This window comes from Anguilla rostrata, chromosome 2 (assembly GCF_018555375.3).
Source record: "Anguilla rostrata isolate EN2019 chromosome 2, ASM1855537v3, whole genome shotgun sequence".
Classification (NCBI taxonomy): Eukaryota; Metazoa; Chordata; class Actinopteri; order Anguilliformes; family Anguillidae; genus Anguilla; species Anguilla rostrata.
In genome coordinates, this window is record NC_057934.1 from 5773624 (window position 1) to 5799946 (window position 26323).

Genomic DNA, 26323 nt, shown 5'->3' on the forward strand with positions numbered 1-26323 from the left:
AGTGTCCTCCTTTTACCATCTCCCCAGTCTGAATTACGTGCTTTTACTTTTTTCGTCCTCTTCGCTCTCTCTCTCCCCCCCTTTTTCAGCAGCGGCTGATATCTCGCCCCCTGGTGGCCGGTCCTGACGGGACGAGGGACGCGGTGAAAATCGGTATCCCGCGGTACGTCCTCCGGGGCCAGGGGAAAGACGAGCACTACGAGTTTGAAGTGAAGGTGAGCTGCGGGCGTCGGCCTTTCCCAAGACTCTCCCGTACACACACACACACACACTCTCTCTCTCTCTCTCTCAATCTCTCTCTCGCTCTCTGATTTTTCTCTCTCTTTTCTTACAAAAGAAATAAAAGAAAATAAATTAATTGTGCCCCTAACCATATCCTAGCTCTCAAGTGCCAGAGGCTGGTCCCGCTCTTTTAAAATATAAATAAATAAATTCATTAATATATAAAGTGCAAGTTTCCCCCACGTTGGATGAGTGCCGCCATCCCGCGTGGAAAATTAGGGGTCTAATTGTGCAGTCGCTGGCGGCTTCGCTCTCCCTGACTGAACGGGAGGGCTTGAAGCCAGCACGGGACGCCGTCCCGCCCCCCTTCCGAAAAACCTACTCGCCCGCTCTCAGCGAGAGGCCCTGTCTGAGAAAGGGCCGCCATTTTGTGTATGTATGTATTTATTTATTTATTTTTCCTCCCCCCAGTACACGCTCGTTGCTTGAAGACGTTTTAATTAGCCTTCACACTGTCGGCTTTGAATCTCGTCATCTGGAGACCATTGAATTTGGAGACAAAAGAGGAGGAGAGTGTCTGCAAATGAATAAGAGGCAGTGGATTTACTGCTGATCTATGTTTTAATTTACTCGCCAGTTTGTTCCCTGTTCGTAATTAGTATAATATTAGGCCCAATGTAGCGAAAATATTGGATTTGGGTTCTGAACTTTTTTTTTTGTGCCAAATTTACAGTCTCTTGAATTTCAAGACCGAAGGACGTAATTGCATATAATAAAGGTTATGACGAGCTTGTGAAATGCAAGCATGCCCATTTTAAATATATGCTATAAAAGGTCAGTCAGTGATAGTGTGTCTCCTCTGTCCTTTTGTATTAGTTGAATTAGGATCCTTTCGTGTGGAGAATTTGTTAAAATTCCATCTTATTGTTGCACAAAACTGAATTGACCAGTGCCTAGAAAGTTCCGACTGCACTTTTAAAGATTACTGTTCCGGGATTCAGTAATCCAGCCTCGACCTTGACTCCCAAACAAATGCAAATGCCCTCCTACTCTCAAATGTTGAATGAACGTAGGTCATTCTCTTCGTACAATGTTTTGTGTAGGAGAACATAATGAAACCTTTTTAATTCTGGGACCAGATACTTTTGTCTGAAATCGATTATGTGAGCTGTAGATGAACACGCTAACGCGCAAAAGCTGCAATTATCATTAACGGTTAATTCGTTTTTAATTACACGAGTGATAAATAATGAATTTGGCGATCACACAAATGATACTTTTAACTAATCGGACGTGACACGATAATTCTGGCCGTGCGAGTAGCAACTTTTCAGGGTGAAAAAAAAGGAGGTCACGTTCATTTGCGAAAAAGACACTAAGCTACGATTATGCGACAAAGTCTGGGGCGGCCTAATAACTGCTTAAACCCCATAATACGGTGGTCTGAACTCTCCTGCTCCGCTATGAGGGGATCTTGTTTCGCACAATCAGACGTGTACTCTGTATATCCTTCGCCGTCTGGAGGCCCCGTGCTGCTCACAATCGAAGGTGTCGGAAAAGTTGCGGTCTATAAAATGAGTGACGGGAACGTGTGAAAGTTTTAATGAGGGGGGGAGAACAAAACTGGGCTTCCTCGTTGCTTTGAATATTCCGAAAAAGAGTATTTAACCTCCTGAGACCCGGCAGGAGAAAATAAGAGTTTTTTTTTTTTAAGCTATTTTATTTATTTATTTTTGACATAATAAAAGTGTCGTGAATGACAAAAAACATGTCACAGGTAAAATATTCACTTAAGATATTTTATTTTTATTGAATGTCCCTTGTGGTGTTTGCTTCAGCATGGTAGAATATATTGTTCTTAACATTAAGACTAGAGACTTGTGTCCCCTACAAGGTACAAAAAAAGGAATTGCCGGGTCTTAGGATGCTAAAGGAAGATCAATTATTATTATATTTTTATTTTTTAAGAGTGCATTCAGTTGGTTATGTATAGTTGTAAAAACTGCAAATGTGTGTAGCCGTTTTTGTTCTGACAGGTTAAAACCGTGCACAGATTGGATTTTTTTGGCACCGCTGGCTTACTTGACCTATGGAAAGTATCGCGGCCTATGTAGATGCTCACAAAATGGAAAAAAAAAACACTTGCAGATGCTTTAGAATTTTCCATGACGCTGGTTACCAAACGAAACGTGTGATCCTGTGAAAGTCATCGATTTGTTCTCGTTCATTTACGCCCCCTCCATTTCAGTTCTTGCTAATGATCTGAGCTTTATTTGTTCTCTCCCCCCCCCCCCCCCCCCCCCACCCGCCACCCACTCCTCCCCCGCAGATCACAGTCCTGGACGAGACGTGGACGGTGTTCCGGAGGTACAGCCGCTTCCGAGAAATGCACAAGACGCTCAAGCTGAGATACCCAGAGGTAGGAACAGCTTCGAACCGCCGCCCCCCGATATCGCTCCCCCCCTGCCCCCCTCTCCGTTTCACATCTCAAATTATTCCCCTTCCCGTCTCACGACTTTCGGCGCGTGCGTTCCCCCCCCCCCCACCCCCCCCCCCCTTTGGTTTCTGAGATGTTTGCGGCGTTTGATGACTCAGAAGTTTTCCGACGCGGTTGGCGGTTCTGAGCGGGGAGCCCTGTCGCCTGGCTACGCTGACGGAGACGGCCTCCCGCTTTCCTGCGCTTCCCGCGGAACGTTCTTCTGCGCGGAGCGGCGAGCGATTCTCTCTTACCCATCAGGCCCGGTTACCCGAACGCGCGGAGACGCGCCAGGTGAAGATGGTCGCCGTGGGAAACGAGCAGCCGTTGTTTTCCAGAGCGTCGCGACCGCTCCCCTTGAGCCCCCAGGCTCTGTGAAGCTTTCAGCTTTTGGATTCCCACTCTTTATTTATTCATTTATATGTTCTGTATATTCATATATTTATTATTAATGGATTTCTGTGCACCTTATGATGCGAAGTTACTGATTGGTGCTCTGTCTGAAAACACATGCTGAAATAGTTTGAGGTGTTCTTATGAAAGTTGGATCTTTGAGCACGAGGGACTTGAGCAGTATTTCTATTACAGCGAAAATCTTCATCGACTGAGGTTGTTGAAAACGTGTCATTTCATTCCCCCCCCCCCCCCGCTTCCTCACATTTTTACCGTTGACTCTCCCACTGACATTACCAGCCTATAATTTAACCAATTAAAAAGAATCCTGTGAAGGAATCATTTGGCATCTATCAAACAAAGCAATGTTTCAGTTTGTCTGGCTGGGTCAAAGTCCTGGGATGTGAGCACGGGTTATTATGGGATGCCGGCCACTGGAGTGATGAATCTCTTCGGTTTCTCGGCACCGATCTGGGTTGACGGAGGAAGAATGGCAGGAGAGGTCGTTCGGGCGGTGTGACCGAACAGCCCCCTGCCCCGCCATCGCACAAACTCGCTGTCTGATGCCATTATTCCCTTAAAGGACGTGGGGGGGGGCTCACATTAAGTTTGGGGCAGGTTACCCCGCGAGCCGAGGCAGCACTTAGCGACACAAAGACGGCGGTGTTTAAATAAAAAGAGGGAGAAAATGGGCCTTCGCACCTCCGGCCGCCGTCTTAAGCGAGCTCCTCCCGGGGACTCCTCGACCGCCAATCTGCGCCGGCCGCGAGGACAACGAGCGCCGCCGTCCGCCAAGTCAGCCTGACACGCCGGCGAGCTGCCCCGCCCGCTCCTCCGGAACCTTCCGCCGCTCGGAGAAGTGCCTCCCTTTTGTTCCGCCCGCCTGTCCGCGCGTTGCCTAGCGACGCGATCCCGTCGGGGGTGGGGGCTGCGACGGGCATTGTTCCGGTTCTTTTTTTTCCGGAACGCGGGTGTGGAACGTTCTGGTTTAAACGGGGTGGGGGGGGGGGGGGGGGTTGGGGGTTTGGGGAGAGGAGTCCTAATCAGCCAGGGTGCGAGATGACTGCTGCTGATGGGACGTATTGACCAGAGGTGTGAGAGTGAGCGAGAGAGGGGGGAGACTGACAGGCCCCTCTCAGGTGACATTGTTTGAGGTTTGGAGGCCCGCACTACTGCCTTAAGAGTTTCTGCGATTCTTTTTAAGAGTGAGCCGAGATTGAGTTTTCTTTCCACGTACTTTGTGCATTTAGGTTTTTTTTTTTTTAATGCTGAATTAATTAATGCTAGGATAATAGCGAGACAGGGATTATTTTGCGCTTGCATACATGGGACACGTAGGAGTACACAATGTGCTCGCCCGAGCCTGTGGGTTGTCTGGAACCGTTACTGCGACGAGTGTACCTGTAATTATCCTTCGCCTTTGTAAAGAGGTAATTAGGATTTGTGAATCTGTTTGCGCAGCTGACGGCTGCAAAGACTTGCGGCTGAATATTTGCCGATTGACCATAGTCCAAGGCCACGGCTGTTATTCTTCCCAAACGGGATTCGAACCCGACGCCTTCCGGTTTTTTACGAGTCCCGAACCGGCGCCGCCGCGCTCTCTTCCCCCGCCATCCAGATAACGCGGCGCGGCGGGGCGGGGCTCGTAAATAAAAGGAAGCTGCGTTTGAGGGGGCGCGGGACGTGAGCAGAATCGACCCGGACGGGCGCAGAGCCTCATTACCTGTGACGCGGGATGAATGAGTCGCGTCTCCTTCAGCGGGTTATCTCTCCCCTGCAGGCTCTGGGGCCTGGGCGTAGCAGCCACCCCCCCCCCTTATCCCCCCCACCTCCACCCGATTCATCCCATTTCCCCCGACGGTTATTAAAATCATAAACCGTCGAATGTACGGGGCCCGTTGGAGATACTGGGCTCTGCCCCCGCAGACGGGAACGGGAGATTGGCGAAGGTGCGGGACGTGTGTCCCAGCGCCCGTCCGTCGAACTGAGGCGCGGTGGCGGAGGCCTGGCTTTTAGGCGACACTTACTGTGTACAGAGTGCGTCTCTTCCGCACCACGCTCAGGAACGGTGAAAAACCCGCTCCCATTTCCCGTGTCCCATTTCCCAGTGAGCTCTATGGAATTTATCATCTGCGGTTTCGAATGAGTTTCATTAGTTGAGTTATAAAGTAATGGCAGTGGATAGAGCCAGGCGAGAACTTTCAGTATGTATTAAAAAAACAAAATTACCAAAATTGGAGGTACAAGGATTAAGCGTGATGGCCACGATGTATACACACACACACACACACACTTGATAAGATTACCAAACAAACATGTTTACTTGGAGAAGCCCAGCAATACTGAAATAAAGGAATAAAGAATAAAGGAGCTAAATGCTGAGCAGTTTGTTTTGTTTCATTAGTATGGCCGACCGCGGTCCAATTCATCATCCGCCCCGCTCCTCTCCGCACTTCATAACTGCTGGCTCCCTGTAATTGTGGCTGGTGACTCTGGGAAACAGAGGAAAACATTTAGTTTATAAACAGGAGGTTCGGAGCCGAGAGGGAGAGGGGGGGGGGGTATCGGAGAAGATTGATAACGCCCGTGATCCGAATCGCGATGAGTCGCACTCCGCCCCGCCGCACTTCCGAAGCGGCCGGCTGCCACGCGAGGCCCTCGTCCAATTTTCGCGCATCGATGACACCGCCGTAATATTTAACCCTTCCTGCGCCGGGACGCTTCCTGATTGAACGACGCCGGGAATAGTTTCAATCTCCATGACCCGTCGTATTTTTACTGTGTTTGTGATGCATTTGTCTTGTGTACGTGGTCGGCCGAGGCCAAGGAAAGAAAAATAGATAAACCGTAGCGGGACGTCTGCGGTTCCTGTCTCGTCGAAATCATGAGCGTAGCGCCATTTTGGGCCCAGATGTTTCCCCTCGTGTCCGTGTCATGCTTGGCAGCAGGTGACACGTCTAATGGAGATAAAATGGGTGTGCGATGTGGCAGGCGAACGCCATCGTTTGTACTGCGGTAAATGGTGCAATTAATGGTGTGTCTTGCTGCAGTTTTAAGCAGCTTATCTCCGTCACACGTGCTTAAAATCTAACCGACACTCTCGTCACTGTTTAAAGTGTTTTTTGTCACTTGTTCATTTTTTTATAGAATATTTTAAACGATGCAGTGACATTCCAGAGAGATGTTCTTGACCGTGGTCCTGCACTCCTGCATGTGCCGCAGATTTTGACCAATCAGAAGCGGCCTCCTTCGACGAGCTGTCGAGGGGGAGAGGAGCTGTCCAGTCAGAGCAGTGCTGAAGAGGAGAATGCCAAGTTAAACGATGACCAAAAATGAATTTTTCAAGTGTCTTTTTTACTAAGGGCTCGCAGTAGGAGTACCATCCAGGCCACTGAGCTAGTGATTTGAAGAGAGAGGTTTGCAGGGGTGTGGGTTTGATTTGCATGATTTAAATCTGTAGCCTCAGTATGTGAAACTACTAAGATGTCCTTCTGCAACTCGACTCAGCAGGGACGCCGTGTGGGTTTGGGGGTGTGAGGGTGGCAGTTATGGATGATTCCAAAGGTCTTGACTGACAGGGGCCTGTAAAAAATGTTAGAGCATAGGATTTTCTGGGGTGGTGGGCCCAATGTGAGATATTTTTATGGGGCTCAGTATCTCTGGTGGTGCCCCTTATTGTACCCACATCTCGTGCATCCGTGGCCAAACTTCCTTCCAGCCCATAAACCCTTAGCATCTGTTCCTTTTCTTTATCCTACTGACACTTTTGAAATGCATTTAACTGTCTGTGAATTTTCAGACAGTTAAAGTTCAGCAAATGTTTCCCCAGCCTTAACTGTTAACTTTGCATTTTCTATTTTTTATTTTTCCCTCCCAACCCCCAGCGTCATTTCACTTTTAACGGGACGCGATAGCGATACCCGACGGCGGCGGGCGGCCGAGTTTATCGGAATCCCCCGGTGGGAATTCATCCGGCTTTGCCTGGAAGGGCCCCTCGCGACGGCGGGGCGAACGTCGCCCCCGTGCCTTTGAACGAAACCGCTCCTGAGCCCCTACCCCCCCCCCATCCCGGGGCCCGACTGATTTCACTGGCCCTTTAGAGGGAGATATCGCCGCACGCTGCCATTTTAGGATCGGAACAGAAATTATTTATTTATTTGTTTATGTGCGTGCGTGTGCGTTTTTATTTTATTTTGTGTGTGTGTTTTTCGGTGTTTTATTTAATTTGTTTATTTTTCGGGACCTTTACACGGGCCGGATTAGCATTTGCAAGGCCTGAGCGACACTGGCAGGCCCGGATTGTGACAGCTTTCACAGGAAGAGCTGTTTGTGCCTGAGGGGGATTTCGGTTTCCCATCTGGTGACTCCGGGGCTGAATCGGGAAAAAAAAGTCTCGTCTAAAGTGCCACCTTCACTCTCCTCTTCACGCGCTTCTTTGTACAAACTTTTTATTTTGGTATTTCGGAAATGGCAGACGGGTTCAGACTGTTCTTATTTTTCATTTAAATTATTTTTTTTTGTATCCTTGAAAGATACTGACATTCGCATTGTTTTGCGAGAGTGCGTTGGGTATGAAGGATTTGATTTGTCTCCGCGTTAGACGTTTGCCACAGGTTCAGTGTCTGCAAAGCGCTTCGTGTGTGTGTGTGTGTGTGTGTGTGTGTGTTGCAGACAGTTATTTCTGCTGGAGGGTACTGACTCATTCATCTTCATGCCTCCTTGTTCAGACCGACCTCTCCTGCATACTCATTAATATTTAACACTCAGGCCAGGACATGAAAGTTACATGGGTTCAGTTGCATTTTTTTATTTTTTTTTCCCCAGACTCGACGCCCCTGTTTATTAAATTATTTATTTAGTAATTACGGTGACCAGTTAATCTATCTGACGCGAGAAAGATGAAGCGCTCTCTCTTAATCTGAGGACAAAGCACCGCTGTCAGTACCTTTGAAAGCTCTACTTTGTTTAAAGCAGAGGGAGATTTTTAAGGGGAAGGATAATTACAGATGCAGAAAAGCCTCTAATGAAACGTCCCGTTTAATAGCATCCTTTAACCAACCGTTCCCCCTCCTGTTCAAAAACCCAGAGGTGGCTTCTGCTCTTCTCTTCTTTACTCACTGGGTGTGGTCTGTGAGCCGTTGTTAGGAGACTATAAAAACTCGAGTTCATTTTTTAAAATTACTAAAATAAAAAAATAATTACCGTACACAGGAAGTTGAGGTGGGGGGAGAAGGACCCCTTGGTGTGATGTCACCATTGTAAAACACGTCTTTAAAAACTGCACTGGGCCAGGTAACTTTTCTCTGTACTTAACAGCGATGCGCGTTTGAGCGATGGACGTTCACCCAATTCCGCATCGCCACGGCTAATGCGGTCTAAACGAGCCCAGCTTCACGCGTTGCAATAAAAGGGAAAACGCGATTAACCGCTATGCGGTCGTCGGAGGCCGTAAACCGGCGCGAGCTACACGCTCACCGTGTGTGTGTTCCGCCAGGCTAATTTATCTGATTGCTTCCGAATGCATGCGCAAGGCTCCCCCTCCCCCCCCCCCCCCCGTTTGTTTCTCCGGCTAAGTGGCTGATTGATGTCGGGTAGAGGGGGGGGGCGGGGGAGGGGGAGGGGCTTGGTGAGTAAACGGGTTTTGAAACCGTTTGAAAAGGCCGCGGTGGCGGCGGGTGGCGAGAACGCGCCTGACTGAGATTCGCGGGTCTGCGTTCTGGGGCGCGCCCGAAAACGAGAAGGCGGTTTACGTGACTCGCTGCTTCCGCGGGACGATTCGCTCCAGACGGACGTGGCCGGGGCGGGGTCCTGCCAGACGGGAGCCCCCATACGGGGGGATGAGATTTGGAGAACGCTGGTACTGGATGACCTCACATGGAGCCATTGTCTCGTTTTTTTTTATATGGCCAGTATTGTCTTTTATGACCAGTGATGTTTTATTTACCCAAATAGGATAGCGCCTGACAGACGGCAGGATTCTGCCCTGACATTTTGCCATCGTTTGGTGGGATATCCAGCCATCCTCACAGATCTATCCAGAGCAGTTAGCATGATGCGTTTTGCACTGCATTTTGTCACACGCATATGTACCGCACGTATTGTACACACACCACACATACACTTCACCTACACTTCACAGAAACTCCAAACATACCCCACATACACCTCATACCTCCCCCCCTCACGCCACACACCACACACACACACACACCACACACACACACACACACACACACACACACACTCACAAGCATATACATTTAGTTTTAGGCATTTGGCAAACGCACTCACGCAGAGAGGCTAACACAGTAGACATTTATTACATGCAGTCCATTTATACAGGAGATAATTTTGACTGTAGTTTTTTTTCTCAAGGGCACAGCAGTATTGCACTATGAAGCGGCGTCCTTGGGCGTAGGCTGTCCAGCTCCCTAAACCACTGTGTAAGACCAGTGCTCTGTCACAGTACGCTTCACGGCCAAACCCGACCAAACCCCCCCCCCCCCCCCCGAAAGCGAGAGTAGAGAGAGAGGGGCGGGGTGAGACTCCCTGGCGGGGGTGTCCAAAGAGAGTGTTCCCCCCCCGCCCCCCTTTCGGGCTCCTAGCGTTCGCTCGTATCAAATTCAAACACCTTGGCGCGTTTGCCCAGGAGGTGAGTCGAGACTCAGCACAGACCCCCCCCCCCCGGTGGAGCAGGGAGACGAGAGCAAGAAATCATGAAGCTATGCTTTTTTTTTTTCTTTCCTTTCTTTACCCCCCCCCCGCCCCCCCTCCGTAGAAAGCGCAGAGGTGCCAGCTCGCTTTATTCAAATCAATTTGGGTCCGTGTCCTTGGTAATAGAACGGTCCGCTCCGCCTCCACACTGAGGCTAATGCTGTGGTAAAGGTCAGACACACACACACACACACACACACACACACACACACGCGTGTGTAAGAGAGGCCGTTCCCCTCCTTTGATCCCCTCGTATTTACGCCGTTCCTAAATAAATGAGCATTGGCCATGGTCAGCGTGCGCTCTTGAGCCATGAAATGGCTTTTTAAAGGTGTCGCTAACGCGCGCGCTAGCTTTCGTCTTTAGTTCCCGCCGTCGGTTCGCTCGATTATTTTCTGTTTATGCGACGCCCGTCGGTAACGTGTCTGATAGCCGCCGAGCGCCTCGGCGGTTCGAGAGAAGTTAAATGGCGGTTCCAACAAACTGCTGTTTTTCAGGCAGTTTGAACCGATTGTCTGTGTTACTCATCACTCTCTCTATCTCCGCCTCTCTCTCTCTCTCCTTTCTCTCCTCTCCCTCACTCTCTCTTTTTGAATTAGAAATATATCGAGGGTGTGTGTTTGTTGTGCGGTGGCTTTTGAGCTGGGATTTTTTTTTTTTCTTCTATTTTTTTAAAGGCAAAAAACCTTAAGCCTTTCTGAAATTGGTGTCCAGATTTATTTATTCTCCTTACTCCAAACCGTTTTTTTTCCCCCCCTCCTCCTTCTTCTCCCTCTCCTCTCCCCTCCAGTCCTTCTGCCTGAACTACATAATGCCGATCTCAATCTGTCAAAGGCGGCGGCGGCGGCTCAGATGGAAAAGATTGCGAAAGCGAGCGCCGAAATTATACGATCCTGCTCCCCTCGCCTCTCAGGCACGGGCTTTCGTGAGATCTCGTGTATAATACGACTCCCGAAGATGTGAGCACAATGCTAATTGCTTCGCTATTTTCGGCCGCGCAAAAAAGATTTGTCACCGTGTGGCATCCGGCGAACGTTTGCTTAAGAGGTGGTTGTGCTCTGTAAGACATCAGGTTTTTAAAAAAAAAAAATTTTTTTTTTTGTCTGGGGATATTTTTTGCCTCTCAAAAGGTACAAAGGAGCGGAAGAAATGGATCTATCAGACCTTCAGCAAGGATACGTCTAGCACGCACCCTGGGCCTAAACCGCTGTACTGTAAAATCGTATCACTTCAATAAGACAAACCCCACCCCCCCCCCCAACCCCCCTTGTTGATGATGCACAGTAGTCAGACATTATGCAATTATCCTTATCCTAATAGATAATGTGTGGTAAATGTAGAGCACTACCAGATTAGCTGGCTTTGTGAGAGGAGCTGGGTACAGCAGCTAGTTTTGGGGATTGCATATTTTATGCATGCCATATCATATGTTAATCAAATTAGCCATGATCCAAGCATTTTTGTCTGCAAGTTCTATTAACCGATCGCTCTTACCACTGTTTGGGGAAACATTATTCTTTAGAATTTTACTGGTTTTCCCCCCATTTTTTTTTTGTTCTCGTTACTGAAGGAGTCATTTTCAGATGAGATGGGGTTTGGACGGTATGTGGCCCTGGTTAGCCTGGCAGGCGCTGTGCGGCGATGTTCTCCTCGTTCTGAAGATCGATCCACGATTCCGGTTGGCGGTTGTTTCCTGGGTGTCTGCGGCTCCGGCGAAGCACCAGGAGGTGTTTCGGGGATCCCAAGCCGAGTGCCGCGCCCGTTTTTGGCAGCCGTCGGAGAAACGCGGCCCGCTGGCGGTGAAGCCCCCCTTCAGGAGCGATGGAGCCAGCGCAGAACTCTGTCCTTTTTATAAACTCTGTTTTCTTTTTTATTTATTTTAAAGCTCCCTTGTGAAAGTGAGAGAGTATTTTTCTCTGGGTAATGTTGCAGATATCGAGGCCGGTGGTTAAATTCCCCTTCAGTGTTCGGTTCAGAAGCCGGGGTGTTTGGGTGTTTGTTTGGGTTGAGCAGAGTTTATCATGAATTTAATAGCTTCACCCAGGTGTTTGTGGACTAATGTTTGTGTTTTTTTTGGGGGTGGGGGAGGGTGTAAATGGCTGGGTCCAGTGATCAATGGAAAGCTGATGTGTGTTGCTTATACAAGTGATGTCATTTTGCTATCCGTGACAGGTTGCCATTGTGAGGTCAGAATTGTGCCAGATTTGTCATAGTAATCATAGGGGCTGAATCTCTGGGGAAGAGGGGGGCTTGTTGGACTGTCAATCAGATGTCTGTTACCGAGCTGCATGTAACAGTTGGAGGCGGGGCTTGCCGGTGCAGGACTGCGGTACGCCATCCCATCCTTTGCAGTTTAGGATAGTGGTGCCCTGTGTGTCTTGCTGTCAGTCAGGGGGATTAAATTGGCTCATTGAGGCTCGTGGAGTTTTGGGGAATTGTAGCCGGCCATATCACCGTTTTGATTTAAATAAGACTTATCAGTGCTAGGTTGTTAATGTTTGGGCAAGAACTGTCATGTTTTTCCATCAGCAGATAGTGGGCTTGTCGTCTCTCTCTCTCTCTCTCATACGCACTCTCTCTCTCTGTCTCTCTCATACACGCTCTCTCTCTCTCTCTCTCATACGCACTCTCTCTCTCTGTCTCTTATACGCTCTCTCTCTCTCTCTCTCTCTCTCTCTCTCTCTCTCTCTCTCTCTCTATCGCTCTCCTCTCTCTCTCTCTCTCTCTCTCTCTCTCTCTCTCTCTCTCTCTCTCTCTCTCTCTCTCTCTGTCTGTGTGCCTCTAGCTGCTGCAAGGCAGTATTAATCAACCCGACAGAAGCCAACTGTTACTGTAGGCATAGCGCAGTTATAAATTGTACAGGGAAACTGTGCGATGCATCATTAGTTCGCTAGATTGCCTCACACTGGAGCCCAGGCACTTTAAACTGGCAGCAGCATCGCTGTGACATCACAGTGTGGTCAGTCTCAGCTTTGTGAACGTTTTAATCGTAATTAATTTATCCAAAATGTGTGGGGGGGTAAGTGCGGCGTACCACCTGTAGGGGGCAGAACTGGCGCTCATTTTAGATTTAAAGACACGCTCCGCTGTGTTTGTTGCGGGATCTCCCCCCGAGCATTCCAGGGTCAACCCCCCCACCCCCAAACTCGAGTGAGAGTATCGCACTTCCAGCCAATGGGAAGGACGTTTCTCTAGATCCTGTGCGCCGTGTCCTGCTGCAGACCCGCAACTCAGCTGCCTCAGTTCCACTAAACCTGAACCCTGAATCCTGTGTTAAAAAGCCCTTCACTCAGGCTGCATTTAACACCGTAGCCCCCCCATCTGTTTTGTGCTTACAGCACTGTACCTTCAGTCTAGTATAGGTTTATGTGATGCCACCGGTGATTTGCTGTTGACTTTAAGCATGTCATTCCGTGCGCGCTTACCCAAGACGCCCTGCACAAGATCATCCGCCGCGCAGCTGAACGTGCCGTGCTAACTGTCGCTAAGTGTGGCGTGCGTGTGCTCGCCCTACGGCTGCCGTTCCGGTCCGGTAGTCCGCCGTTCGTCTTTATTTTGTCGTCCGCCGGCGTGGAAAAAAAACCGCGGGCCGATTAACTCATTAATTAGTCTGAGATGAAAGGAGTTACCCGCGTGTTCGGTCGGACCGGACCGGACCGGACCCCTCTGTGGGGTCTTCCAGCGTTCGGCGGCTGGTTGTTATGGGAACGCTAGCGGCCCGGAAACGAGTTGCGCGGAGAGAGAGTCGCAATTTATGGGTAATTAGGTGGGCGGGGCCCCGCGGCCGCCAGTCAGCGCAACGCGCGTTAAAAATAGAAACGAGCGCGCGGCGTAATTGGCGGGAAGTGTTCCGCGGCGTCGCTCGATGTGAAGAGCATCGTCGTTCGCATCTTTTGTCAACAGCCGCGATTTTTACTGTACGTCTGGGAACAGGAGGGAAATGCTGGGATTATTAGGGGTTTTGTTGGGTGTGGGTGTGTGACTCTGTCTGTGTGTGTCTGTCTGTGTCTGTGTCTGTGTCTCTGTCTGTGCGTGTACATCCACGTGCCTGCATACCTGTATGTATGTACATGTATGAATTGAATCAGACCCTGGCTCAAATATGTATTTGTTTTGGATTCAAATACTTTTCTACGCTTTACTGATCTTGTCTGGTTTATTGGGAACCAATGAAATACTCTCAAAATTTGCTCCACGTCTGGAGGAAATTCCACATGTGGTTTCAAATTATTTCCATGCTGAAAAACCAAAAAAAAAATAAATAAATAAACTGACAAACTTGGCAAAGTGAAACCGACTTAAATAAAATGTCATCTTTGCGTTTCCCTGAGATTGATGGGCTCCTGGGAGAACACTGAAGCGCGTCTTTTTCACTGTTGGGTTTCTTTCAGAGCCAGCCCTGGAAGGCTGCGTGTCATAGGCGTGTCGATCTGTCCCGGAGACTAACAGAGCCGAAGGGGGTTGGTTTCCATGTTAGCCATTAGCCGTATCGCTAGTCTAAGTTTGTCTAAGTACCACATTAAACTTATTTCTTCAAGTGGTGAGGACACACAGGTTTTCACGTAAGCGCAAATCCAATTAAGTTCGGTCCTCCTTGATAAAACATCGGTTCCTACTTCATTTCTCTCAATGGAAGCAGAGAGAGAGAGAGAGAGAGCGAATGAAAAGCTTTTTTATTTCCCTGTGCTGAGGAGAGACCGGTTCAGATTTAGCTGTCATTTCTGAGAGGAAGATGTCTTTCAGCGCACTTTGGCATGTGTCTGGCAGCTCCGTTTCCTCTCCGTCAGGCTGCCGCTCCAGCCCCCGCGTATCGGAACGTCTCTTTCTAGATCTTTCCTTTATTCGCACCGCCTGCGTTTGTGAAGCCGCGTTGAAGAGAGCATGAGTAAGATTCCATTCCATTGCTTTGCTAAGCTACCATAGTAAGCTACGCGTCGTGATGTCCATGCTGTTTTGCATTGGGCCGTTTGGATAGACCGCATTGAGGAAATCTGTTTACAACTGAGTAGACAGCCACTTGAGCAGCCAGCATTAACCTCCCTTACCCCCCCCCCCTTACCCCACCCCACTTTCCCAAGGTGTGTTTCTGTTCCGTTGCTATGGCGACGAGCGCTCAGGTAACGGAGCGTACTCCCCTCAGGTAATTTCTGTGTGAACGCTCGGAGGCGGGGTTCGCCGAGCGCCCGTTCCCCCTCAGTTTGGGGAATTGGACGGAGTCGGGGGGGGGGGGGTCTTGCGGTGGGGGTGGTTTGGGGTGATGCGGTGGCGTTTTAAAGGAATGCTAATGTTCCCTGGGACCGTTGTTTCCGGAGATTACCGCGGAGCTTTGAACCAATGGCGTCCTTACGGCATGATAATTCAAGGTGACGGGCCTCGCCCCCCCCCCCGTTAACCGGCTCGTTTGCCCTTCTCGCTCCTGCTCTTTATCTTTCTAAAAGAAGGTTTTATTCCCCGTGATATTTGAGAAGTTTTATTAAGTCCCAGCCCAGGTTGTTCACCTGGGAGCCGCCCCCCCCCCCCCCTTCTGTTCCGTCTCTCATCTCTTTCTTTCTTCAGACGCTCTCTCTCTTCCTCACATGCGTAATGTCTGTCCCCCCGCCCTCCCCGTTCCCCGTGCAACACGTGCCCGCTGGCTTAATGAATTGATTAGGAGAGCGGAGGAGCGGACCCAGACGAGCCGGGGGAGGGAGGCGGGGGGGTAGGGGGTTTAAGACCCGCTCCTTCGCCCCACACTTAAGATCACGCTCACCCACCCCTTTCATTTTTATGAGTCTGCCTCTCCTTTCAAGTCCCTGTCAGCGGGCCCAGCGGAGCGTGAAGGGGGGTCTGACCCGCACCCCCGCCCCCTCGCCCCCAAACGACAGAACACCTCGTCCCCGGGAAGAGACTCCTGCAGGCCACACCGCCATGTGCCCCCTCACCCCCCCCCACACCTTCATCTCCCCCTCCCACAACCCCTCTCCCTCACCCCACCATCTCTCTCCATCCACCACCCTACCATCTCTCTTTCCCTTTCATCCCTCCATCTCTCTCCTTCCCTCCTCACCCCCCATCTCTCTCTATCCCCCACCCCTCCATCTCTCTCCCTGCCCACCCCTCCATCTCTCTTTTCCCTTTCATCCCTTCATCGCTCTCCCTCCCACCCTAATCCCTCCATCTCTTTCCTTCCTACAAACCTCCCTCACCCCTCCATCTCTCTCCTTCCCCTCCTCCCTCCAACCCCCCCATTACTCTCAGTAACCCTCAGGTTTCTCCTCCTCTTGTTCCCCTGACCTCCTCTCCTCTCCTCATCCCTCCCTCCAGCTGGCAGCCTTGGAGTTCCCGCCGAAGAAGCTGTTTGGGAACCGGGACGAGCGTGTGGTGGCCGAGCGGCGAGCCCTTCTGGAGGTACGTACCGCTCCCCCCCCGAAACCTCCCTGGGGTTCGACCGCGCCCGCGGAAGACCCGCCGTCCCGGGCCGAGGCGTTTCAGGGCAGCGGGTCACACCGCCTCCTCGGCATCACCGCCGGGTCCCGCCAGTAGGTGGCAGCAGCGAGCTGCGGATGCACAGACGGAAACCCTCCGCTCCCGCCTCGCTCTAACGGGGGGGGGGCTGTAGTCCACCTCCCCGGGCCCCCCCCCCTTCCCGCTCGATCGACCGCATCACGCCAAGCGCTCGAAAAAAGGCCAGCGCGTAATCTTCACTACAGCGATATCAGCTTCTCATAAACGAGGTCCTCGTGTCAGGGTAATACCGGTCTGTAGTGCTCTCTCTCTCTCTCTCTCTCTCTCTCTCTCTCCCTCTCTCTCTCTCTCTCTCTCTCTCTCTCACTCCCCCATCTCTCTCTCTCTCTCTCTCTCCTCTCTCCCTCTCTCCCTCTCTCTCTCCTCCTCCCTCTCTCTCTCTCCCCCATCTCTCTCTCTCTCTCCCTCTCTCCTCTCTCTCTCTCTCTGTCTCTGTGACATCACGGCTGTATTTGAATACCCTGCCCGCTGGCCTGTAACTTTTTTTTGAAAACCACGCTTATAACTGTGGCCGCATAATCTCCGTTAAATTCCGCGGCTGAAATGTTTCTGATGGCGGCACCAGATGGCGGTTGTTCTTCTTTTTTTGCGGTTTGCGGTTGGAGGCTGCAACGACATGGGTCGTTAGGCAACATGGAAATTCCGTTAACCCCCCCCCCCCCATAAATAGTTGATAACGAGCGATGGCGCAGACGGCGTGCGCTTGTAGCGTTTGTAAGGTTCCGTATCCGCGGCTACCCCCTTTAGCGCCCAATTTTGGCGCCGATTTTTTTTCCGGCTCGTGAGAATCCCGGCCGTTGCGCTCGAAGGGGTTAACTGTTCCTTTCTTGGCGGAACGCTTCGCAGAGCGGGAAGGGGGGAGGAGGGGGGTGGTGTTGGGGGGGGGGGGGGGTGGGTGGAGGATAGAGAGCCCCTTCGCTCCAGTCCCCGAGTCTCTGGTTCATTAATTAATACAGCAGCCGGAGTGAAGACAATCAATTCCACCCTAACACGACACGCAGTCTTCCGTTCAGCAGACACGGAGAGGGGGAGAGAGGAGGGGGGTAGAGGGAACGAGAGCGAGAGAAGAGGGATGGAGAGAGAGGGAGAAAGAGAGAAAAGGAAGGAGAGCTTCCTGCTTCTCTCTGTTTCAGTGTAGCTCGCTTTTTAATTGCCTCCAACAGTTTTAATTGTTGGAAATGTCAATGGCAAACATCCAGAATGTTTGAAGAGAACACTCTCTGCTCTGTCTCATTAGTGTAGTTTATAATACCTTTACCTCTCTCTCTCTCTCTCTCATGTTTTATGTATTTATTCATTCAGTGACTGTAGGCTGGTTTGATTGAAATGCCACTTTCATTAAATGCCTGTGTGTATGTGAATAATCTTTTGAAACCTCCCCCCTACCCCCCCGTCCTTACCGTCACTGACGCGCACAGTGGTGGATCTTGGCTGGCGTGGGCGGTAGCAGCTGGTGCACCCCCCCGCCCCCCCCGGCCTCCGCTGGGCCGTGTCGTGAGCCACGCCCCGAGGCCCGAGATCGAGTCACCACCGCGTGCTTTCCGGACGCAAACATGGCCGACAGCTGGGCGCTCCCTTCGCGGTCACTCCCGCCCTGCGGTCATCCCGACCTAGTCTCCGCCCCCCCGCGTCCCCACACCCCCACATTCCCTACCATCCATGCCCCCATACCCCCAAAACCCACACCACCCACACCTCCATACCCCCACACCCCCCACCACTCACATCCTCATCTGCACACCCCCATTCCTTTCCCCCAACCTCTCACATCCTCCAATGTGCCACACCCCCCATTCCTTTCCCCCAACCACTCACATCCTCCAATCTGCCACACACCCCACCCTCCACACACCCCACCCCCCACCACCCACATCCTCCCACCCCCAACCCTGACCCCCCCCCCCACCCCTATAAGACAGCATGGGTGCGGCACCCTCCTTTCGTGGGGCTGTTCCTCTCACCGGCTGCCTCATCCTGCCCACATCACCCACCCCTCCATCTGCCCTGGGGGAACATCCTGTATTTTTTATATTGTACTTCTTTAATAATGAATTTCTGCCGTGCAGAATTCTCCCTTTTCTACTCTCCCCTCTCAGCCGTCTATTCTTTCTTCTTTCGTCGTCTCTCCTTCTCTTTTTCTTCTTCGTCGTCTCATCCCCCTCTCCTGCCGCACGGCTGAGGCGGCATAGTGCCGCCGATCTCGAGTTTCCAGGCGGTTTCTACCCCCGGCGTGGGTTTCGAGGTCCCCCCTTCCCCCCCCAGGGGGCTTACTGACAGCACAGCGGCTGCGCACGCCTCCAGGCCGGAGGACTTATCACCCAGACAGGCCAGACGCACGCAGGCCCGCCTGCCTGTGTAGCTGCGCGTCCGCCTGCTAGCCTTAGCGCCCGCCCTGCGCCTAACCCCCGATCTGGCGGAGAGCGGGCTTACGGCCTCCGCCCGTCCGGCAGTAGCCTGCCCACCCCTGGATTGATGTCCACCTGGGGGGTCAGCGCATGCCCAGGCCACTCACCTTTCTTTTTTTCTTTTTTTCTGACCGTTCACGTTTGTTTTTGGACCGCGGGGACGCTAACAGGATGGTTTGTGGAGATCAGTTCTCCTCCGCTTTTCCTGTAACATAAAATCAGTCCACCCAGGGTCTACCGTCTTACCGGGAAAAAAAACCCTAAATAAAGAATAGAAAATGACTGTATGTATAGAGGCTTGGGTAGCTGATGCATCTCTGACTTCGATATGGCTGGCTGGTCCTCCTCTCAAGGTTAAGATTGTTTGAGAAAAGGTTAGTGGCGTTCAGCGCTATACGGCCTTCGTAACGGCCTGACTGTTTTAAAAGGCTTTTAACGGGAGCGCGACATCCTTTAACGGATACAGGACTCAGTCAGAGGTCGAAGCGATCTCCCGCAGGTCGAAGCTGAAACGGATCCGGGCTTTGAGGGAAGGTGCGCTCTTGCCGTCGTCTTGTACCACGGGCCCTAATCTGGAGATTTTTTCCCGCCGCAAAGATTAAAGATGGAATGCAATAATAGCCCAGCGAGCGATTAATGAGCGTGTAAGCGTAAGAGAAATATCTAGATGACGAGCCCGGTGTTAATTAAAATGTCAGACCGCTTCTGGCTGAGGGAAACGTTATTTCGTAATATAAAAGTCATCCTTTAATTAAATCATACTTGTATTTTGAAATTGAATGACTCTATCAAATGAGGAGAAGCCGATAAGGAAATTAAACAAAAAAAAAAAAGTGGAAGAGAGAAAATCGGGCTCAAATGAAAATAATTTAAGGAGACGCCAAGTTGCGGATCCTCTGACGACCGGGCTAAGGCCGTGGGAAAGCCGGTGTGCCAAAGCCTCAATGAAATTAAAGTCTCTCAGTATTTGGACAGTCGGTTACTTGGTTGAACCACAAAAGCCGTCCGATGCTGCCCCACTAAAGTGCCCAGGGAATGTGGTAGAGCGCTGGCTTCGGCTGGGGACTCAAGTCACAATAGCTACTGCTAGAGGAAGCCCCTCCCCGACTCCAGTCTTAGAGACGGTTTTTGATTGGCCGGGGAAACAGACGGGCGTTCTGCCTGTGGCCATCGGCCTATGGAGCGGCAGATTGGTCGGCCCAGCTTTCTGGGTGCCTCGATGGGATTTTGCTGCAGTTGGGTTTTAAGATGGGCTTGTCTCGTAGATGTGAAATTAAAAAACACTTGTGGGGGAAATGACTGTTATCCCATGGGTAGACCTGTAGGGGAAGTCAGTACTCTCACCAAGCTCTGTCCCATACGAGCCCCTTTAGTGAAATTGTGGCTGGTTCTGTGTCCTCTGGTTTCTCACTGAATATGTACTCAGACTAGCACCTGCATATGTGACCTGACGGAAGTTAAGATGGCTGTCATTTCTAGATCAAACCGGCTGATAGATTGAATTTAATTTTGTTATTTATTTTAGTTTGCGGGACTTTCTGCAGCTGTCGGCTGTGATTGGTGGGCTCTGTTGGGTGAAAATAAGCTCAAGGCTGAGAGTGATTTTCAGCCTCCCAATTTTCAGGCCCCTTTTTCAATTACACCCCACGCCTTGCTTTTCCCCGAAAACAGTCTGCTCGGCTTTTTTTATTTTTTATTATTGAACCGTTGCATTTTAAACTAAAATAAATCAAGTCCATTAACTGCGAATGGCTCACCTTTTTTTTTCTTTTTCTTTTTCCTTTTGGTTTAGTTTTTTTTTTAGTTTTCTTTGATTGCTTGGAGAGAGTTTCATTTCTCCATCTTTCCTCCCCCACGCGCTGGGCCTACACGTGCGAGAGAACTGTTGCGCGAACGTCAGGACAGATTAGCAAAAGCAGCTTTTCGCTAAATCGTAATCATCTTTGTCAGCTTTTTAGATCATTAACACCTTTTGCAGTTTTCCGCATTTGACAATGCTACTAAATTAATCACGGAAATTAATTAATCGCATCATAGCTAAAGTAATTATGCACCCAGAAATGTAAATGCCAACACATTTTCTCTCTCTGTTCTGTATTCATTTCTAGCTCTCTCTTTTTTTCTGTGTGACATTATTTACATGCTGTGTCTCGGGATGCAGTAATGGTGTCATGGTTTATGCAAAATGCAAAACTATCTCGGTGCCACTTACCAACTTATTATACATTCAGCTGTTGGCACCTTGGCGTGCAGCGGTTTGAAGAAAAATGAACGACTTCATAACGAATCGCACTTCGCGGTTTTCCTGAATGGTTCGTGACCTTTAACCCCTGATTTTCACAGCCTTTTACACAAACGGCTACGTCCCCCTGAACCGTGAGTTATTAGGAGCTGGATCCCAGTATTAAAGCGTAGAGAGTTTTATTTTTCCCCTCTATATTTATTTCATCCCCCCCCCCCCATTTCTGTATCCTTGCCTGAGGTACTCTAAGCAAATATCCATAAAAATAAAAAATAAAGTAACATTTCCAAAGTTCATCCTATTATGAAGATTCTACGGCTGTACATCGGTTGGAGTGAATTCTTTAATAAGTTAACTTTAATGGTCTAGAACTGGCCCCGGTGCCTGACGTAGTTTTTATTTTCGCTCTTCCTCTGCAATCAGGAACTGCTTCAGCCCTGGGACACCGGTTGCACTGGAAAAAACACACACAAAAAAAAAAACATAAGGCAATCTCAGCAAGTATTTTAGTCGTATATATTTGGACTTAATATGTTATTTATATTACCTTTTTTTTTTAGCTAAATAGGACATAAGTGTTGCCAATGAGGTGAGAGAGTTTGACTCATTTTAAGATTTGCCTATGCAAACTTGAAACAAACTATTTTCTACTGGAGTCAGAGAAATAAATTAAGTTATTACAGTCATTACAAACTCTTGAGATGGACTTCTTTTTTATTTATTTATTTATTTATTTTATTTTTTTTACAGTTTGCGTGGTGAAATTTCTGGCAAATCATTGACTTTAATCAATCCATTATCTTTTGGGGTAGAAAAAGCCAATAGTTCTCCTGTCTTTATCGGCCTGATTTGAGTGTATATATGCTCCAGGCAGTTCTGTTTCAGAACCTGAGGAAAAGTTTAGCTGGTCTCTTAAGTGCTCGTCTGTTGCAGCGGCTGTGTTCTTGTGACACGGAGGACAGGTTGAAAAGGTGTCTTCAGTAGTATTTGCCGTGTCTTTTTACATTTCACTTCTGGCCAGACCTCCGAAACGCGGCGACGCGTGACTAATAAACGTCTACGCAAACATTTTCACTCCTCCTCCCCTGAAAGGCTCCGATTTTTGTGTACATAAAGCACTCTCATTGGGCCAGCAGTCAGGCGAGATGGACATAACAGCCTATCGCGTTCGCCTTAAGTGATACCGACTCCTTGTCTCCGTGACAGTTTTATTATTTCGAGCGCTCTTCGAGAATAAAAGCATCGAGGTTCCAGGGGCGCGAAAACGGTCTCTGCTCGAACCCCGTGTGCTTCGCCGTGGTAAAATCCACACGAGCAAAAAAGGGCGCGGCCCCACGTGTGTTTACCGGCGCGGCGCCGTTCTTTGTGCTTGAAATGATGCTAATAAATTGCCACTCGGAGACGGTGGAGTTTTATGGCCCGTGAGAAATTGGCTGCGCGTTGCTGTCTCCGGGCAGAGAGAGAGGAGGAGGGCCGCGTTTGATGATGCGTCGCTCGTGTATTAGGGCCTGCCGTCGGAATGAGGAAATTGAATGAAATGATCGCGGCCAATTAAACGGACGATGCGTTTTTCGGCGGGGGGGCGAAACGGAGCCTCTGCCGCTAACCGCGTGTCGCGCGCGAAACGCCGCAAGGTCGCGGGGCGCGTGGGTGAAACTGCGGGGCAGGGGCGCGGAGCGTAATCGGGTGAATCGAGCGGGGGAACCCGGGCCGCGGGCTTTCGCGCTGAAGGGGTCCCCACGGGTCACGCTTGTGAGCCCGTCTCTGAGGAGGAACGCCGGCAGAGAGGCGAAACGGTTTCTCAAACGGTAATATCTCGCCCGTTTCAGTTTGCTGGATACGGGAAAATGATGACTTCCTTTCCTCGATGACGAAGCTCACGAATACTGTCTTAAATTGAGCCCCTGCCCCCCATGCACACACACAGACAAACACACATACATGTACACACATACACACATATAAAGGGTCGACATTAGCTCAGGAGGTAAGAGCGGTTGTCTGGCAGTCGGAGGGTTGCCGGTTCGATCCCCCGCCCTGGACGTGTCGAAGTGTCCCTGAGCAAGACACCTAACCCCCCCAATTTCTCCCAACGAGCTGATTGGTACCTTGCATGGCAGCCTTTCACCGTTGGCGTGTGTGTGTGTGTGTGTGTGTGTGTGTGTGAATGGGTGAATGAGAGGCATCGATTGTAAAGCGCTTTGGATGAAAGCGCTATATAAATGCAGTCCATTTGCCATTTACATACACACCTCCTTATGAATAGTCACACTTTCTCCAGCATGCTGTTTAAGCCCTCTTTGGCCGTGTGACCTTGGCTCAAGCGCTGCTTATCGAGCTGGCCTAGCGCCCTGGCATTAGCATGTAAACCCACCCGAGCGCGGGTCGCCTCGCGCCGTGAAATCGGATTTCTTTTCCCGCCGAAAACCCCGCCAGGTCGGGGACCGCGCCCGTGCTTGTGAATCGCAGAACTTTCCGAGGTGCCTCGCTGCGTTCATTTTGTTGCGTCGGCCCTGTTCATCACACGTTTGTTTTTGTTTTTGCTTCCTGTGCGTCTCCCGCAGAAGTACCTGCGGAACTTCTTCCGGCTGATGCTGAGCTCGGCGAGCTCGCCCCTGCGCGCGGAGAAGGCGGGCCTGGGCCTCTCCAAGCACGCCGTCTGCGAGGTCTCCCCGTTCTTCAAGAAGGGCGTCTTCGACTACAGCAGCCACGGAACCGGCTGAGCCACTCCGCAGGGGAGAGCCGGCCGGAACCGGTCGGAACCGGTCGGAGCTGGACAGAAAAAACCGGTCAGGCCCGGTACAGTGGAACCGCAAGACAGCCATAGGAGTAGAACCAAATAAAGAAACACAGCTGGTGCCTTTTTCTCTGACAGCGCTCGACTGGCAGCGACGAAACTGAACCACACTACGGCCTGCCTGCCCTCTGCCAAACTTTTACACACACACACATACACACACACACACACACACACACACACACACACACACACACATACACACACACACAAAAACACACACGCGTGCACAAACACTAGAAAGAACCCCGCTAACAGCTGCTCTCTGAGGGACTGAATTCACACGGGCAGCGTGAAAGTTGCCAGGCTTTCCGCTGCCCGTCAAAGTGTCGCGGCCGGCTCCAGGTGCCGCTGTGTGGGACTGGCCGCCCTGGCATATTGGCGGTCCCCCCGGAACGAGCCCCCCCACAATCCCCCCCCCACCCCCCCATGGTCCTCCCCCTCCAGGCCAGAGGGGGGCTGAGACGAAACGATGGACACTTCTGATTAAATGTGCTTCTGAGCCTCCGGCAGCTCTCTCTCTCCCTCTCTCTCTGTCTTTCCCTCCATCTCTCACAGCTCTCTCTCTGTCTTTCCCTCTCTCTCACCCGGCTCTCTCTCTGTCTCTCCCTCTCTCACCCGGCTCTCTCTCTGTCTTTCCCTCTCTCTCTCACCCTGCTCTCTCTCTGTCTTTCCCTCCCTCTCTCATGGCTCTCTCTCTCTTTCCCTCCCCCTATCTCTCTCTCTCTCTTCCCGGCTCTCTCTCTGTCTTTCCCTCTCTCTCTCATGGCTCTCTCTCTGTCTTTTCTGCTCTCTCTCACGGCTCTCTCTCTCTCTCTCTCTCGCCCGGCTCTCTTTCCCCCTCTCTCTCTCTCTCTTGTGGCTCTCGGCCGAGCCGGGCCCCGATGTGAAGCCTGCGACGCAGTGGGGAGGAGGCGGCGGGCGAACGCAGGGCTCACGCCCGAGTCGGGTCACCCCGCGGTTTTTCTGATTACATCAGAGTGCCGCTCACCACGCTTCGATCCCCCCCCCCCGCCTCCACCCTAAACTCAGAGTGACCCTGCGAGATGGTGGATTATGACTGCATTCATTCGCTTGTGTTTTTAATGTGCCTCTCTCCCTCCGCTTCCTCCTCTCTCTCTCTCTCTCTCTCTCTCTCTCTCTCTCTCTCCTCTCTCTCTCCTCTCTCCTCTCTCTCTCTCTCTCCTCTCCTCTCTCTCCTCTCTCGCCCCTCTTCCTCTCTCCCCGCCTCCTCGTTCTGTAATGCATACCGAATACGGGCTCACGCCTGTTACTACGGCAACTGACCCTCAAATGCAGCAGAGCCCCCCCCCCCCCAGCTACCGCTGTGCTCTAAAGCGGTTCCGTTTCTATTACCCCCCCGCCCCCACTTCAGAAGAGCATATGCTTCTCAGATCAGTCCTACAGCTGTACAGTTAGATTTTAACACCCCCCGCCACCCCTCTTTTTTTTGTTAGCCTCAAAATGGTGAAAACGCTAACGGTCTAGCTTAGCACAGGCTGAAAGTGAAACTAATTTTACTTCTGGAGGATGACACGTGATGACACGTGCAGCGGGAAAACGATTAGCCTTCGATTAGCACTAATTTCACCGCGGCTAACGGCAAAACGGAGCGCGCACGTGTCCACCGGGAACGTGCGAGCTAAGTGCCAGACCTGGCTAACCGCGTTCTCCGCGCCACGTCGGCGAAGTGCTAAAACATCAGCGATGCCACCCTCCCCGTCGGTCTCGGAGGGCGCAGAGCTTATATTTACATCGGCTGCGTCTCCGTTAAACGACTCCCATCTGTTAGCTTAGCGCTGGACGCTTCGCTGAGTGTCTGCGTGCCTTGGCCATGCTTAATAATTCACTCTGGTACAGATTCCTCCGTACGGGAGATACTGAAAACGACTGTGAGGAAGAGGGTACGTATGTACTGGGATTCGATGAATACAGCAGATGTGATCTGCATCCAACGACAGTTTAAAGTGGTTCTAACATTCTAATTAATTGGCACCGTATATGAAATCCTATATGGGTGCCGATCAGTATCTTCAGATATTTAAAAAATAAAAACGGTCAAAATGAATCTCCACACAGATGATGTGCAGACACACAAACCGCCACCCCCCCCCCCCCCCCCCCCGCGCACACATCCCCCAAACTTTTAAGCTTTTTTTTTTTCCCTACTAGCCATTGATGCTCTACTGATACACATAAATAGGTGCATTGACTGGATCATCGATCTTCAACACTGCTGAATGTGTAAAGGACTACACTACCCATGCACACGGGGTTCAAGCCTCACCTTGTGTTGCAGACCTGCTGCTGAAGGGGAAGACAGCCATTGCCTAATGCCCAGGTGTCATTCCTCCCTTTCAATAATTAAATGGGCGTTCCGGGTGTGGATGGGTCGGATTATACATATTCATGCCGTTCGCAGATGCAGGATCAAGGACAGATAATAGAGGGAACGGTGAATTCGTTAGCGCCCGATGCTAATTCGGGAGCGTTGAGGAAGTGGGACGCATCTTTCGTATCGTCGCTCTGTCTGCCCAGCAGCCTGCTGTGGAACTGGCCAGGGGCGAGAA

At 50.8% G+C, this 26323-nt stretch overlaps 1 protein-coding gene across 2 annotated transcripts in view; it reads left to right on the plus strand.

The window, feature by feature from the left end:
* Positions 1 to 23975, plus strand: part of kif16ba (kinesin family member 16Ba) — an 81514-nt gene extending 57539 nt beyond the window's left edge. The window contains exons 25-28 of one of the 2 annotated variants that reach the window (XM_064316743.1): positions 90 to 215; positions 2552 to 2641; positions 16109 to 16192; positions 23521 to 23975. In XM_064316743.1, coding sequence (XP_064172813.1) covers positions 90 to 215; positions 2552 to 2641; positions 16109 to 16192; positions 23521 to 23679 — 459 coding nt within the window. In that variant the 3' untranslated portion in view covers positions 23680 to 23975. The remainder of the gene's footprint in view (positions 1 to 89; positions 216 to 2551; positions 2642 to 16108; positions 16193 to 23520) is intronic. The other variant, XM_064316753.1, reaches the window with a different exon arrangement.
* The last annotated feature ends 2348 nt before the right edge of the window (positions 23976 to 26323 follow it).